The sequence below is a fragment of the Falco punctatus genome, assembly GCF_963210335.1.
Source record: "Falco punctatus genome assembly, chromosome: 3".
Taxonomy (NCBI): Eukaryota; Metazoa; Chordata; class Aves; order Falconiformes; family Falconidae; genus Falco; species Falco punctatus.
Window position 1 is genome coordinate 47,246,868 of NC_137582.1, and position 17,143 is coordinate 47,264,010.

General features: G+C 43.5%; 1 protein-coding gene across 3 annotated transcripts; it reads left to right on the forward strand.

The window, feature by feature from the left end:
• The first annotated feature begins 672 nt into the window (after positions 1-672).
• On the forward strand, positions 673-17,096 carry PENK (proenkephalin). Of its 3 annotated transcripts, none has more exons than XM_080379291.1 (3): positions 673-890; positions 1,414-1,555; positions 4,384-17,096. In XM_080379291.1, the coding sequence occupies exons 2-3, from the start codon at positions 1,418-1,420 to the stop codon at positions 5,047-5,049; spliced, it is 804 nt and encodes a 267-aa protein (XP_080235417.1). In that variant the 5' UTR covers positions 673-890; positions 1,414-1,417; the 3' UTR covers positions 5,050-17,096. The 3 variants fall into 3 exon arrangements, with proteins under 3 accessions (XP_080235417.1, XP_080235416.1, XP_080235418.1); XM_080379290.1 differs by having other exon boundaries at positions 673-886; XM_080379292.1 differs by lacking the exon at positions 673-890 and adding an exon at positions 897-1,262.
• Positions 17,097-17,143: the final 47 nt, after the last annotated feature.

The window sequence follows — 17,143 nt, forward strand, 5'->3', positions numbered from 1 at the left end:
TGTCCCACCGGACAGAGAAACGACCTGCCCCTGCGATGGGGCCGAAAGCCTGGCGAGAGCGCCTGGGGCTTTGTCTTTACGGGGTTCCTTCCCAATCTTGTTTTTCTGGTCACAAAATTGTGAAAACAAGGCAAATCTATTCATACTTGTGAAACTCCAAGAGCTTCAAATCAAAAACAGGCCCGGGGGGGAGGCAGCGGGCGTGCAGCGAGGCCCCTCCGCACCAGTGGCCCGAGAGAGAAGGCCACCAAGAGAAAAAAGCTGGGAAAAAAAACCCAAAACAAGCCCCCAAACCCAGCGCCGCCCCCCGGCGCCGTGCAACGCTCCGCAGGGGCACTGCGCCCATCGCCGCGGGAGCGGGGCGCCTGTCCCCCACACCGCCACTCACGCTGGCGTCTCACGCCGCCCGCCCGCCCACGGTGAAAACTTCCCCCGGTAACTTGCCCGGTGCCGGAGCCCCGCTGCCCCCGACGGCACGGGCGCCCCCTCCTCACCCCGAGCCCCGCCGGAGCCGGCGGCTGGCAGCGGCGCCGGGGGGATGTCGTAAGTGCTGCGTCAGCGGGAGCCCGGCGGCGATTGGGGGAGGCCGCCCGCTCCCCGCGTTCACTAATTATAAAGTGCCGCCGCTGCCGCCGCCAGCACCCGCTCCGCTCCGCTCGGCAGCGGCGCGTCCGGCCCCGGCAGCGGGCGCTCGGCTCGGCGCCCCCGGAGCCGCCCTCGCCGAAGCTGTCAGCAGCCGCGGGCTGTGGGTGCCTCCCCCGCGCCCCCGCCGGCGTGTCTCCAGGGGCTGCTCGGCCTCGCTATATATAATAGCGGCGCCGACGCCGAGGCTGCAGCGAGGTGCGGCTCACTCCCGAGCGACTCCCGGGAGCCCCGAGGGGAGCCTGTGTGTGAGTGAACTGCGCTGCCTGCGGGGGGGACCGCGGGAGGGCCGGGGGCGGCTCTGCCGGGCTGGGGCCCGCCGTCGGGGCGGCTACTCGGGGCGCTGCGGTGGGAGCCCCTTCCCGGGAGGTGCTGCCGTCCCCTCCCGTCCCGTCCGCGCCCCTGCGCGGTGTGTCTCTCCCCCAGAGGCGCGGGCTTCGCGGGAAGGGCGGGATAAAGTGCTCGGGGACGAACGTTTCACCGGACGGGCGCTTCGGGCCGCTTCATCCTTCGGGTCCGCTCCGGCCCCGGACGCAGGTCCTTTGCCTTGCAGCCGCCAAGCGTCTGCTTAGCATCAGCGCCCGCTTACCTCGCGCAACCACCCCGGCTCCGCAAAGCGTGTGAGTTACCGGAGTTGCCTGCGACCCCGCACTTGGTTTTCAACCTCGGCGGCCGAACAGTTTCGTGCCGCCTTGTCCTGCCTTGCGGCGGGGGAGGCAGTGCCGGGCGTGAGGGGGGAGGCGGCTGCTGTCTGACCTGTCCTTCTTGCAGCCCCATGGCGTTGCTCCTGAGACTCGGCTGCTCGCTGCTGGCCCTCAGTACCTGCCTGCTCCCGAGGGCGCGGGCGGACTGCGGCCGCGACTGCGCCGCCTGCGCCTACCGCCTGGGACCCCGCGCCGGCATCCACCCCCTGGTAAGCGGGCGGGGGGCGGCCCGGCCCCAGCGCCGCGGAGACTGCTCGGGCGGGTCCCCCGCCCCCCGCCTTAACTTTGGAAAGGGGGAGAAGGGGGCAAAGGAGAGAAATAACAAAAATGAATAGTGGGCGAAGCGGCCGGGGTCGCTTGGAAGACAACTTTTTGAAAGGGGGAGGGAGGAGCGGGCCCCGGGGCGCTGGGGAGGGGGCGGGGGTCCGCGGCTCCGACACAAACCCAGCGCGTCCCGAGGAGACCCCCCGGCGCGGCCGCCCCTCCCGCTGCCCGTCAGCCAGCGGCGGCCGTCGGGGCGGGGGGGGGGGCAGCCCCGGGGGGAGCGAGGAGAAAACCGAGGGAAAACGTGGGAGGGAAGGCGGGGTCGGCCGGAGGGGGCAGTTCTGCAGGGAGAGGAGGGGTCGCTGCCGGGCACTTTAGTCCCGGCAGGGGGGGGGGAAGCTGGGCGAGACGGGAAGGGGGTCCCGACCCCGGCAGGACGAGGGCTCCCCAGGCAGGGTGGCTGTGGAGCTGAAAAGCGGCGGATCTCCCTGGTATCTCACAAAAAGTGGGGTTCGAGCCTGGTTCCAGTAGTAATACCACCCGCTGCTCCTTTTCTCTGCACTGTGCTGCGCAGGAGTGTGCTGGTGAAAGATCCCTTTGGTACTTTCTCCTATGAGAAATCATGCTAAGAATACTGCAGAAGCCAGGGGGTGGGGGCGTATCTGTAATGTTAATGATATTGAAATTATATAAAAGTATAGTCACAGAGGCAACTCAACCTGAAATGTAAGTATTAGGGTTAGTGAAAGTCTGGGGTCTCTCAGCCCTCCCTGAAGAAGGTGAGAACTCAGGCTGCCAAGTCCTTTGCCACTGGCACCTGGGGTTCCCAACCTCAAAGCGATGCGTATTGAGGCATCATGCTCTTGGCACATTTAAGTGATTTGAAAAGTTTTATTCCTATGATGTCATCGATTATTTGGGAGCATACAAAAGGAAAGACTGGACCTCATTCTTATGCAGAATTAGGAATCACAGAGTACTGCTCACTCCAAAAGCACAAGAACTCGTTCTTAACCAGCTTTGTAAGGGCAATATTCTTAGGGAACTTTTTTGCCAGCCGTCCTATATATTTTTGCTTACATTAGCTTTCAATTAAACTTTAGCTGTAATGTCAGCTAGGAAAAAACGTGGTAGTTTGCTCCTTTGGAGGGACGGATATGAGCTTTTTGGAGTACATGTTGTGGATGTCTATGCTGATACTCTCTCTTGTACACTTTCAGTAATTATTCAAAAAAGAACCAAAGTTCCATTCAGCAATAATACTTACTAGCTGAACAGGAAAAGAAGCAACCCTGCCATACCTGTATGTTTACTATACATGTATGTTTACTATACATGTGCAAACAATTATTAGAAACAAATGTTTCTAGATACTAGCATCTAGTAACATAACAGAATTCATCACATCGTATCTGTAAGACAAGAATTATCACATTGTACTTGGTCATCCGCATCTATGAGGTGGAATATGTTCATTTGACAATAAGGGGTTATTAAAACTAATTGAGAAGGGGAAAGACCTATTCTTGCTTTGATTTAGAGCAAGCTCAAAGTCAGACTGAAGCTGAGATTCCATTCTCTCTATAGCATGACTATAATATATAGCAATAAGCATGTAATGCCAGCTAAATTACTGTGTCACAAAATACATAAATACCTTTAATTTTCTTGTGATCAATAAAAAAATCATATATAAATTTCTTAGACTAAAATGGGACTCATTTGGGGTGAGGCCAGAGGTAGAGAGCTGGTCAGTTAGCTATTGGAAAGAACTGTGCTGGGGTTTAATTTCATACTTCTAAAGCATATTGAGATCCTTAGAAAACATCATCCATAGGCAGAATAAGTGTTTCTCTTACTGAAAATATTGATGATCTTTAATTATTGGGGTATGAAAACCATGAACAAGAAGGAAAACCACCAGATTTACCTTTTTTGCAACTGAAGAGTGTGGCTTCACAAGAAGTACATCCCCCTGACCAATATGTATGCTATTATCTTTACATGACAGGTTAATGAGTTGTGTGTATGAAATTTTTCCTTTCAGTCAGAAGCAATACAGCTTAGGACTTTTTCTGATGGTCGGTCCTTTGCACGTCTAACTAGCAAACCCAGAACTTTGATCCTGCCTAGGAGAGCCTGTATTTCTACATTTGCATTGGTACACATTTGAAAGATCTGTTCCATGAAAGGAAACTAATGATAACAGACAGAAGTAGTCTTTAAAGCTATGCGGTGTGTTGAAGATACTGAGCAGTATGGTACAGCTGGCTTCTTTGCAATGAGACTGCCATGTAACTGCTTTCCTAAAATTTCTGAATGTTAGTTTTAATTACAGAGACTGAATACACTTCTACGCTTCATTATGCAGCAAACCACAACTGGTTTTTAGCTTCCCAGTAGTAAATTACAAAAATAAGAAATCATAACAATTCACCCAAACATAAGGGAGGTGTAGGAACTGTACATGTAGCTTCCTTTGAAATAGAAACATAGGGGCAGCTTTGACATACAGGACCCACGATCCATCTTGTCCAGTATTCAGTCTTTTAGAGTGGAGACCATCACACCCTTCAGACAGGGACATGAAGAACTTTGGAACAGATAGTTAGCAAGTCAGCTTGTTCACAAAGAGCAGTCCTTCCAAGCCACTCACAAGGAGAGGCATGCTCATGGTCTTTTAAAGACAAGTAAAGGTAAGACAAGGTGACAGTGCGATTATTTTTTTTTGTTACTGTCAAACGGTTCTCAGTAAACCACATCCATTTTTCAGGCATGTACACTAGAATGTGAAGGAAAGCTGCCTTCTGCCAAAGCCTGGGAGACCTGCAAGGAGCTCCTGCAACTGGCAAAGCTGGATCATTCTGAGGATGGCAACATTGCCCCAGGAGACAAAAAAGAGCTGGATGAGAACCATTTGCTTGCAAAGAAGTACGGAGGCTTCATGAAAAGATACGGGGGGTTCATGAAGAAAATGGATGAGCTCTATCGGGTAGAACCAGAGGATGAAGCTAATGGAGGAGAAATCCTGGCTAAGAGGTATGGAGGGTTTATGAAGAAAGACTCGGATGATGATGCCCTTGCTAATTCCTCTGATCTGCTGAAGGAGCTTCTGGGAACAGGAGATAACCCCGAAGCAGGGCATTACCGAGAGATAAACGAGAATGACGGGGACATCAGCAAAAGATATGGAGGCTTCATGAGAAGCATAAGGCGCAGCCCTGAATTGGAAGATGAAGCCAAAGAGCTGCAAAAGAGATACGGTGGTTTCATGAGAAGAGTGGGCAGGCCAGAATGGTGGCTGGATTACCAGAAACGGTACGGTGGGTTTCTTAAGCGCTTCGCCGACTCCATTCTCCCTTCAGAAGAAGATGGGGAAACTTATTCCAAAGAGGTCCCAGAGATGGAAAAGAGATATGGTGGATTTATGAGATTTTAATACCTTTCCCTTTATCCCTTTTGTCCTAAATGAGAAAGACTGCCTTATTGGTCATAACTTATTGTAACGTGTTGCTTGTACTGTACAGTTTTTTACTGTCCTTGGTTAATGATGCAACCTGCGATTTCTTGTTTCAGGTTCTGTGTTCTTTCGAGTCAAATAACTGATTTCTGGTTTAGTCAAGTTTCAGACTGTATTGTAGTTTCCATGCTAGAACTATTTTGATTACTGTATTCATTTTCTTTAAAAGGAAGTACATCTACAGTAGAGTTGCTTAACTGTATATACAATAAATTCTTCATCCTAACTGCATAAATTCTGAAATGTTATTTATTTTCTCTCAGTCATTTAGTCGAGCATCACCTCAAGTTTTCTTTAAGCAATCAGAGCAATGTCAACCTCTTTTCTGTAACGGAAGAATTTGTACGGCACACACAACAGCTGAAACACATTTTTGTCTTTAGCTTTCTCAGTTTCTTAGAATACTAGAATAGTAAATGTGCTCTAAAGTGAATATAACTGTATTTGCTCTAATTGCTGTCATTTTACCCAGTTAACAGAATAAATATTTAAAGCCTAAACTTATAATTCATAGTGTTCAGCCGTAGTGTTCACATGAAAAAAAAAAGTCATTAGTGTATTTGACTTAAAGCACTAAAAACATTTCTCCAGTGGACAACACAATACCATGTTTGATTGGTTACACCTTTTATACCCATCCAATGTAGGATTGTACAGTTGGCCTTAAAGCTATAAACATTAACTCAGAACCTGGTAAGTTAGTTTCTGCAAAATAAACATGACCCAAACCTGCATGAAGAAACAAAATCCTAATTTTACAGAGCACCTGGCAGTTTTGCATGGAACAGTTTTGTGTTTGATTCCTCAGCTGGTATAAAGCACTTTGGAACTACTGAAATATGGCAAACTGCTGGTCAGTCTTTGGTTTCAAGCAAAGGCAGTATAAGTAAATCTGAGAACAAACAGCACAACACTAACACTGGTAGATCCTTTGGCATTTACCTAAGTTGCACTTGGATCCAAGGCCAGCTCCTATCCCAGTGTGTGCTTCCTTCCACAATTCGGACCGTCCCCCTAGATTCCTAGTCTGTGAGCACTTCTTCCCCCACCTACTGCTACTAGTTACTGGTTACTTCCCACTTAAATTAATATAACAATCGCTTTGACCACCGGCACTGACAATAATTTAAAGTTTCTACAGTCAAAATCCTCAAAGCTGTTTAGATACCTGATTAATGCTGAAATAGATAATGGGAGCTAGATGTCTGAAACCATCTGTGGCTCTGCATTCAGTATCTGTATTTCAGGTGTGCACAGTACTACAAGTTGACACAAAGGGCAAATTAAGGGTCTGACTTTTCTTTACTGTCAAATCAATGGGATCTTCTAGGTAGTCAGGACTTTTGAAAATTAAGCTGTGTTTACATATGCACTTAAAAGCCTCATCACATACAATTAGTAGTGATGATTTTTGGCTTGGCACTTACAGGATGATGGAGGTGGTCTGAAGTGGCCAAAATCCTGCTGAAGAGTTGATAAACTGCAGAGCAGTCCTTTTCCTTCAGTAAAAAGCAGGGCACTTGTTTTCCTCTTCCTGCTGTACAGAATTGCTAATACCAAATAAAAGGCAGAAAATACAGATGCTTGTAGAAGTTCCTTTTCAGAATTCAGTTGTGTTCTCTATCACTTTCCCAGAGAGTTCTTCAAGATGCCATTAGCCATAAGAGAAGTCTTCCTCCCGTTCTTTTTCCCCCATAGCACCTGCCCACTAGTACCTGGAGGTCATAGTGGCTGGAGGACATCGGTCGGGCTCCTGGAACACATCACTGGAGTGGTTTCTGCCACAAGGACCCCAGGCTGCGCACACTAAGCCTGCTCTGCAGCACAAACCCATGCATGGGATGCAGCATACTTCAAGCATGCACGCCAGAAAGAACTAAAATGATAATGCAGTTGCATCCTTAATTCTTCACTTCAACTTCTATTCTTTTCCCTAAAACTTACTTTCCTCCAATTTAGTCAGAGAGGGTCTCGCCAGCCTTCTAACTAAAAACAAGCATTGTTGTACTTGATGATGGTTTACCAGTTGTTGTTACCCATCCTTCCCAGTAAACAAAAAACTGGTGATTCAATGACAAAGAAAACTCCCCAAACTCTAGCAACCTAGTATGTATCTTGCAGAATGAAGTGCTTTGATCTACTAAACCTCCCTATTTATATAAATTTACACAGTAAAAAGAGTTCTTGATACAAGCAACTAACTGGGATATATGCATGCACACCAAAACAGACGTGAGGGCAAGCAAAGTGGAGGAGTTAAGTTTCTTCCAACGTTGAACAGGCAGGTGGAAATGTGCATGTAAGGGGATGTGACTTTCACTCTCTGAATGAAATAGCAAAGCTGAATAGTCCTCATTCCTTCCATTCTAACTGAAAACCTCTCCAGTCAGATGCTTTCTTGCTTTAATAATTATAATTTAAAAGATGTGAAATTAATAAGATATAATTTCTTCTGTTGTGGAATTTCTTATGACTTTCAGTTATGCCATCACTCAGGGGCTCTCTAACACTAAAATGTTCTAACATTCTCAGTAATTAACATTTCAGATGAAATCAGCTCAAACTGTGCCAATGAATCAAGCAAAGCTTCCTGGAGTCCACTTTACTAAATCACAAATCAAAACTCAGGTTGAAGATAGGGTCTGTTGGGCTGGGAGATGAAAAAGGGCCTCTCACTGTTGGCCTATGTGCTGACTTGGTTTTTAGGGTCCCCTAATCTTCCTCCTAGAACTGTCACTTCATCAGAAGGTTATTGAAACAGCTGTATTGCTTTATATGAACAGAAGCAGAAAGGAGGAAAGTCTGATGTCTAGAAAGAAAATTAATTGCAATAGTATTATGAAGGAAGAAATGTCATCCTGAGACCAAAAATGAAATTCTGCATTTCCTTTCCCTGGCTTTTATCACTGGCTTGACATTTTTACACAGCAATCCATATTCCAGAGTACAATCAAATATAATATCATTACTGTGAACACTGAGCAAGTATAACAAAAATTGAACATGAACAATGAATGCTGGAAAGGTCCAGACCAGCCAAAGAGATTAATGCCTCTGCATTAGGAACAAAATGAAGAAAAAGACAGTCTCGTTGAAGTTAGGCAAGGATGAGTTAGGCTTTTTAATAGGAACTAATTAGAGGAAGGAAGGAAAAAAAGAAAAAAAAGAAAAAAAAGATTTCCTGAACCAAATGGAGTTCACCTACAGGAGCAGATCATGGAGAGAAGCTGATGAATACAATGATTTCTGAATACCAAACCACATGCAGCTGGAGCTTTGTCTGAAAACCTAATCTTAAATCTTGGGATAATGAGGAAAGGTCATAGAACCATTCCCACATCTCAGCTGAACTTGGCATATGCTATGAGCTGAAATATGCAGAGCATAACTTTGAATTTCCTGGGGATTTTTCCTGGTAAATTAATATGTAGTATGATATAATAAGTATAAATAACTACTATGTAGTATGGTATACAATAAATATAAATAACTACAACATTATTATTACAATAATTATTTTGTAATTATTTTTAAATAATTATAATGATTTACTTTATAATCATTTATAACCATATTATTAATACAAGTAATTATAACATCAATGTTGTTAGCTGTTTCAGATAATGTTTCCCAAGATAGAATCTTTACAAGAACAGAAACATGTTCTAATTTAATATACTGACATAAGTATTATTAAACTGTGTTCAACATAGACTCTAAATATGCACTGGTTCATTTTAATTCTGAAGGGAACTTAATTAACAAGAAACAAAATTTTCAATGTACGGTGTATAAGGGCCTCTCTGTCATTAAGGATGGTTTTGGCAAGGCAAAATAACAAATTCATAGCACAACTCTACCATTCCTGTATATATCTAAGTGCCACAGCAAGTTTCCTTTACAGCCTTCTTCCTCTAGCACTACTGCACTCAGCTGGACATGGACAGCAAGATTCCTTCTTATGCCAACAGGACCATCCCAGAATTTGCAACTTAAAAGGCAAATGAATGGTTAAGTACCCTGACCCTAGGTTGCTTGACAATGAAGAAGTTTCTGGCTTGGGTTAGCTGGCCTGGAAACCCAATTTATTTAGAGTCACATTCTGGGACAACCCCAAGGTGCATACCACATTCCCGGCCTTTTAAAGCACTGAGGTGGGATTTACAAAGTTGCACAGAGAACAGTGTAACCACTTCCCTGTCAGAGTCTTACAATTTTCATGCTTCTCTTCAGTTCCCACCAGGATGGGTGATTCAAGCATCACCAAAGAGATCCTTCTACCTGACTAAGCTTTGAAGTCTGGTCTCTTCCTCCAAGAGCAGCCACACAGGCTTCATCTCTCCCATTTCTTGTGCAGTCCCACCACCTTTCGTAGAAGTCCCTTTGTAAGCCTCTGGTCACAGCCTTGGATGTTATTTCACCATCGACAATATTGAGACTTGCTTTCTGACTCAAACCATAAAAGACAATTGTATACAATTGTATTGGAGAAGTGATGGAAACCTCCAGTTCCAAGTCCTAACTGTGGAGGTTAGGTGGCTATTTTTAGATTTTCTGCTTTTAATATTTTGGTACTTTGCTGCCCACAGTGTTAAAAAGAGTTATACTTACCAACAGAAATGCACTGATTACATCAAATCTGTTTCATAACTGTTTTTCATAATATCATAACTATATTGCAGTTACAGATGAGTACTCCACCCACCTGACAATGGTAAGGAGTTATCATAAACATAGCTGCAACCAACAAACAGGGTAGAAAAGCCGGCTGTAAATCATTAATCTGAGCATTCAATTACTAATCCCATCAGCCTCATTTAAAGCATTTAAACTAACAGTTGCATATCCAATTAACTGTTGCTATAGAAAATGAAAATGCTTAGAGGTATTTGACAGACAAATCTTTACTGGCCCAGCAGGGATTTAGACTGAATTTGTTTAATTAGATTCTGACTTTACCTAAATTGAGCATTTACTGTAATCCTTGCTGAAACCACGGAATGAAATCTCTCAAGGTTAAGCAGTCATCACAAAAGCACATCGCTCTGCTAAATGATTTGTTAAAAGCACTGTGCTGCTTCCTCAAGGAGAAAGCTGGTATATCTGCACACAGATTACGGACACTGAACCTTTCTGTAGCTATCCATGCCTGTAGGTATGCAGGGGCAAACATCCCCTTTGCCTTTCTGCCATTACCCCCCTTCTCATCACAGTCTTCTCCAGCCCAACAGTGACTGTTTGCAAAAGATCCTATCAACTGTATTTTCCTACTAAATGTAAATGTATGCATTGACTTGTACTCCAAGTGCAGTGAGATCTGTGTGCAGACCTCTGATCAGAGCTCATCTCAATTCCAATCCATGTAAAATTACAGGACACAGTTATGAAGACTGTTCCTACACTCCTATGAGAATCTGCATCTTAACTTTTAGACTTAATGCCTCTGGAAAATACTCTAAAACACTTATTCAGGTAATGCTTTTTCTTTCTTTCATGAGCAGAAGACAATGGTGTAAAGCAGTATAAATAATAGGTGAATTTCTCTCATAAAAACGGTCAAGGTAGATAAGCCACATGAGGCTTTGCTAGAACATATACATCAGCATTTTTCAATCATGACCTGTAATATAAATGAGTTTTATTGTGGGTCTTTCACATTTCTCTACATTTCTATCTTCATCTCTGAAAATATCTAGCTGATAAGGTGAGAAATGAAGCTGAAATGTCAACTGCACCACATTCCTCTGTCTAGAAAAATATTATGTGGAAGAATATCTTTTTTATTTTATTTTTTGTTAATATGGCATAGCTGTCATGCTATGACAGCTAATGACACAGATAATGTGACAAAGTCGTTCTTGGAAAGTGATTAACTCATTCTTTGCCCATCAGCCAGAAAAAAAGCTGTCAGCTTCCATCTGAACGGAAGCAGTGGAAACCAGTCAAAGCAAAGAACTTCCGTGGGAACCCATGCATGCTTAAACATTGCTTACCAAGCTGCAGACCAGCAGAGTCGAGATATGGGAGGTGTTTCGCTCCCAGGTACCCATCATACTGAGTTTCCCTGAGACAAACATTAGTTAAATGAGGTTCTCAGGCTAGATCCAGAGGCTCAGTAGTAATAGATTCTCCCTCTGAATTCTTCAGAGATCCTTTAGACTCAAGGAGATTCACCATCACTGCATAAAATTAACCTGTTCACAGCATCATGCCCATTCACAACATGCAGTGCCTGCAAATGCCTTTTAAACATACCAACGCTTACTGTCCCAGCACCAATCCTTGTGGGCCCTCAAAAGGCTAAAGTCACTGGTGATATCTGGCCAAAGAAGATGCCAGCATACCTACTCTACCTTCTTGTAAATGTGAATGCTATCATCATTCAGGTTTCTCAGTATTTTAATGGAAAGAGGAATTGAAACACTAACTTAACCTGAGGCAAAATAAATAGGCATAGTAGTAGGTAAAGAGAAATGCTTAGAGGAAATAATTTTCTGAATAATATCCCTCATTACTGAAGACACCTGCCCTTCCAATTCCTGCACATCTTTGCTATCTGCTGTGGTTCGCTGGCCCTCTGAGTACACTCCAGCTGTTCTGGCGTCCTGGTTGCACTTCTTCCTGGCATCATTATTCTCTGATTGGTGCTTTTCAGACTATTTGATTATTCAGGTTCGTTAGATGCATTGAGTCATGCTTTGAGAAAACTCCACCTACTACAAAACATAGCAGTTTGTCTGCCTAAGTGCCCAGACATCCACCAGCACATCCCCTTTGCCACCAGCTCTGTACTCTCTCACTACCGTTGGGGTTCAGAGTCCCTGAATCCAGCCCAGACTCTCTGATCTCATAAAGCAATCTCAGAAAACAGATCCCTCCTGAGCAGAAATACCAAGTTTCCTTCCCCTTACCCATCACTATTAGGCTCTACAGTGCACAGTGACACCGGGTGATGTTTAGTCAGGCTCAAAGAGACCAGACAACCTGCTTCTGTAGTCTCACCACTACTGTCACTAACATAAGAACTCAAGAACTTTTTCATAAGAACTTTTTTTTTTTTCAGCATACAAGAAGGGCATATTATTTAAGAGTACATTCAAGTGCCATTATACCCATATGCAAACAACCAACCTACCCTAGTGAAGTAGACCAATTGTTTATCATTCAAGCTGAAAAAGGTTAAAGAGAGAAAAGAATATATAGCTCCATAGCCATAAATAACTGTAGTCTTTTCAATTAATTGGGAAACAGGGAATACCATTTGACAGAAAGAATAGACTATGTAAGGAAAGACATGTATGTCCTTCCAAGCTTCTTCTGGGGAACATGGACATTTCACCCTGGGAAGCAAAGCCAGTTTTCTTTTTGACCTGCCTATATACAACCGAAAACTTTATAACTTTGTCCTCTGCTCATTTGCCTAAACCTGATTCCAAGATGTCTGGCTTTTTACTTCTAAAAAGCACGGTCAACAGCAGCTTTTCCCAAATGACACACATTTCTAGGGATTTGAGGTTCTTCATCTTAAATCCTTAAGTGTCTTTAGGTACAATAATGCCAAGCTCCGTGCTTTGTGCCCTCTTCCTCAGGAACAGCACAACAAAACAGCCTTGTGTTTTCCTTGGGGTGATGCTCTGTGAAACTTACCCCAGATATGACTGTACCATCACAGATACCACATCTGGATACCACAACATCGCAGGCATGTAGGTGCTGAGTAGGCATGTAGTCCAAGCACCTTCATAGTCATGGGGTGGTGCTGCCCTTTGACTCACGCTGTAATTACCGATGGGCAGAACATGAAGCACTTGCAGGGTTAGATGCAGACACAGATGAGCAACAGCTTCAAAGACGGCTGTGGCATGCACGAGCCTGCCGAGGCATCCCTACATAACTATAGAGATCTAAGTTGCAATGCCTCTGTTGGCTCAACTATAGGATTTCTTAAAATCAATAGCTAAGGATATGTTTTTTACAGTACTAAAAGTCTTTCTTAAATGCTTATGAGAAATACAAACCCTCCTGTAGCTGCAGTAGCCTATAGTTAGTTACCTCCTGGATCGTGCCCCAGCAGTACTGCAACAGCCATCTGATACAGCAACTCACAATTTTCACTTCAACATTGGGACTGGAAATCAAATTAATTTGGCTCACTGTGTGATGAAGTATATTGAACCAATGAGAAGAAAAGGAAAAAACACTGAAAAGGAGGTCCTCTGTGTTCCCTACTATTCCTTGGAAAGAAAGCAACTCATGCTTTGATTAAGGATACAAGATCCATGTTTTTTGAGCTGGAACTTCTTTTCTTCTTCATTTGTAGGGAGTTACAGCCACTGCCTTTGTATCCCTGATAGACTTCATCCTGAGGCCAAATGAGAGGCTCACTGCCAGGTGTATTCTTTCCTGGGTGCTCTGTTCTAGTCCTGAATTTTGGGCAAAGCTGTTAGAAAGAATATGCATAGATCCAAGGGATACTTTAATTTTGTGCTGAGGGTTTCATTTCCTTCTGATGAACTAATAAAAGCACTACTTTGATTTCATTTAACTTAAGTCTTAGCTATCTGGTGAGATTTCAGACTGACACATTTGACCCCTATGGATCAAAAGAACGTGTTAACAGAGAGAGCTGGAAGACAATTCCCTGCCCTTCTGAAAGTTAAAGTTATTAAAGAAGGGCTAGAGAGTTAAGGTTGTCATATATCCTATATAATAAGGGATTCCCATATTTCATTGTGTGTTCCATACTGGATTACTCTTAAAAATCAATCACATGACTAAATTCAGTATGGCAGACAGATATTATAAACTTATTGTCTAGATCCGTATAAAACCGGACATTTTCTTTTAATAATATCAGTCCACTAACATCAGTAAATAATAGTGACCTCCAGAGAGCTGCTTTTGCTCACCAGTCCTTACCAGTGCTAAACAGTTCACTTTTGAGGAATTACGCATATCTGGATTTTTTGTTTGTTTTTGTTTCTCCAAATGTATGAATACAAATTACTTTAACGCATGATCTGCAGAACTACATTCATTGTTGGCACTGACACAATATCAGACTACTTTTAAATGTCTGAAATAAAATTCTTTGACAAATTCAGCAAAGATCTAAAGCACTACTAGAGTCTGCAGAAAGTAGTTTTGTCAGAAAATATTAAAATATCACTTAATTTGTCTGTATTTATCAAAGCATTTGTTTGGCACATCTCTTTGCAGCACATGAATGGCTTATATTAAGATTTAACAAGACAAACACAAGCCATTGAACTGCCTAGTAAAATAATTATTGGTCAAACACTTTTAATAAAGTAATCTTGTTCCAGTAAATATTTTTTTTTCTTTTTCGCAGTAGAGTTTTACATTTTACATACTGATAATACATTAATGACTTATTAATATGTTGGTACATGCTTAATAATTATTCATTAAAAGCTGTGGAATTTAATAATTACTACTAATTAACAATGTATATTTAAAGTATACATTACAGCTCAGACATCAAGATGCATTTCAATATTATTTGCCTCAGCATCTTGCAAGTAAGCTTCTTCCCATCCTCAGTAACAAGAAGTTTGTCAATGTGCAATCCACAAAAAATATTCAGAAGTTCCAGCTGGCTTGAGAACAGGAGGTAATTCTCTAATCTTTACTACCAGTCAAGAAGCTGATAAAATGAGTTACACTTGCATTTACTACGCATGCCTATAGCAGTTTTGACAATTCTGCGTATCATAACAAACATACACTTACTGAAATATCATGCCATCTTTATCACCTTGACAGCTGCAAGCGTGCCAGAAGATGTACACCATGAAAAAGCCTCAGCCAAATCCCTCACTACATGGGTAGATTTTAGCACGTGTCTTTGACCAATCCTTATGCAGCCAGAAAAGGCAAGACAGTGATTTATGGTAATAGACTTGCTTGATAGACTTAACAGGCTTAATTTGATATGCCTGCTATAACTTCTTGTAACATGGAATATACACAAAGTATACAAAGGTGCATAAAGATACTGGTGTACTGTTATTTCTAGATATTCTTACTTCTCTTATGTCAAGAAGTTATTCTGTGTTATTTAGAAGGGGGGGGGGTTCCTCAACCCTGTTATATTTGATCAGCCTGTCAGAAGACGAGACCCTTGTGCCCAACCAGCCTGTCCGCTACCTGCGTTTTGACAGCCCACTGTATCGGAGGGTGACTCGACTGACCTATTCAGGGACCCCCGCTGGCAGCATCACTGAGTCAAATCCCTTATAACAACTATGCAAATTTCCAGAGACTTATACAAAGTGAACTTCAGCTGAAGATTTTTATTATACAAAATACAAGTTTGTGACTCGAGGATTGCCAGTGATAATACACTGACTGAAAAACAGCTCACTTAATAACAGCTAGTATGAGATAAACATAAAGTTCTTACACAATAAGCACCCCTATGAAGGAGGACAAGTTCAGCCTGTCAACTGATCCCAGAAGTTATGATGGAGCTTGTATTAGGTCCCAGTTTTCTCCAGTTCCCCCCCATACGCGCAAAGTAATTTTCCCAAATGTGGTTATTTCTGTTCGTGATCTTGTATCTTGTTAGTGGCATACCTTTAACTTTTTAATTGATCTATTTGTGCGTTTGTCCTGTCTCATATATTTAATAGCTTTTGTAGCATTATTGACTTTTTTCAGTGCAGTCAAACATTGGAGACAATTTCTTTCCTGTATTTTTACTATCGCTTATGAAATGGAACTTTTGGTACAAGCCATTTGAAGTTCAGTGCAGACCAAGGTACATGTGGGGCTAGATACTAGTTGCTGTGTGTACAGCAGCCAGAAGAGGAAGTTTCTCTTTGACAGCAAAATTCAACATTTTGAAACACTGGGACAAAATCGGGACGAAAAGCCACACATACATGATTTCCAAATGCTAAACAAGTCTCTAAAGGACCCATCAAATCTAGCTGGTGGTGAGCAGAATGCAGCCTATCCTAAATACACCGTGTCACCCGAGTCCCTTGTCACTTACCACATCCACTCTCTACCCAAGGCTGGCAATGCGCTGCAACCCTCCACTACCACACTGAAGCCTCTCGTTTAGGTATCTAAGTAATTAATCATCATTGTCATCTTGGCTACTTACAGAACGATCGCTAGCTGCCCCTCAGGCCAGGTCGGCGGCAGGGCAGGGGAGGTATGTATGCATTCACACACCCGCATAGCCATGTGCTTTGGGAACAGGTTCCTCCTGCTACCGCTTGCAAAGTTCTGCTTGCAACACCGCCCCCTGCCGGTGTAGTTTGCCTTGAAACGTGCTAACAAAACAACAGCTCCGCTCCGTTTCATAACCAAGAATTCACCACCGAATCATTTCGCCGTCCCCCTTCTGCAACCTGCTGCTTTTGCCATTGTAATTTCTGACTACGGCATAAGATCCTTGGAATTACCTTGCCCACCTATCTTACGTTGCTTGGCACCTCGTTTGGCACCACAGTTCATTGAGGCTTTGAGACGTGCCTTCAGCCTCGATGGATGTGTTTCACCTTTTGCCGGCACCTGAACAGAACATGCAACAGGTAAGTGTGCGCAGAAGCACATCACTGACAGCACAGAATTTTCCACCGTATTTCTCAGGGCAAATTGCATCAAATTATGTGAATTACCGTTTTATTTCAGCTGAAATGAAAAATGCCCCATCATTCCCCCTCAAAATGTAATCTGTTTTTAAACTTTTAATTTAAAATTTAAATTTTAAACTACAAAATCGTGTTTACAACACAGATGTGCGGACCAGAGTGCACCGTGACTTTATTCAAAGTTCTTCCCTCCTATGGCCTGCCAACAAACCCGACAAGGCCTTTGGCATCACTTACTCAAAATGCAAAGTACCGCCAGTAATTAGCGCTCTCTTCATTTGCCTTTTTTACTATGAACAGTGCGGGAAGATGCCACGGTGGCCGGGGCAGGCTGAGCGCCGCAGCGGGAGCGCCCCGGGCCGGAGGGCAGCGCCGTGCCGGGGAAA

What these genes read in the sequence shown, in the direction of transcription:
- PENK (XM_080379291.1), top strand. Translation starts at nt 1,418, where the DNA reads ATGGCGTTGCTCCTGAGACTCGGCTGCTCGCTGCTGGCCCTCAGTACC. An exon ending in GCGCCGGCATCCACCCCCTG is followed by an intron (nt 1,556 to 4,383) that starts GTAAGCGGGCGG and finishes TCCATTTTTCAG; the next exon opens with GCATGTACACTAGAATGTGA.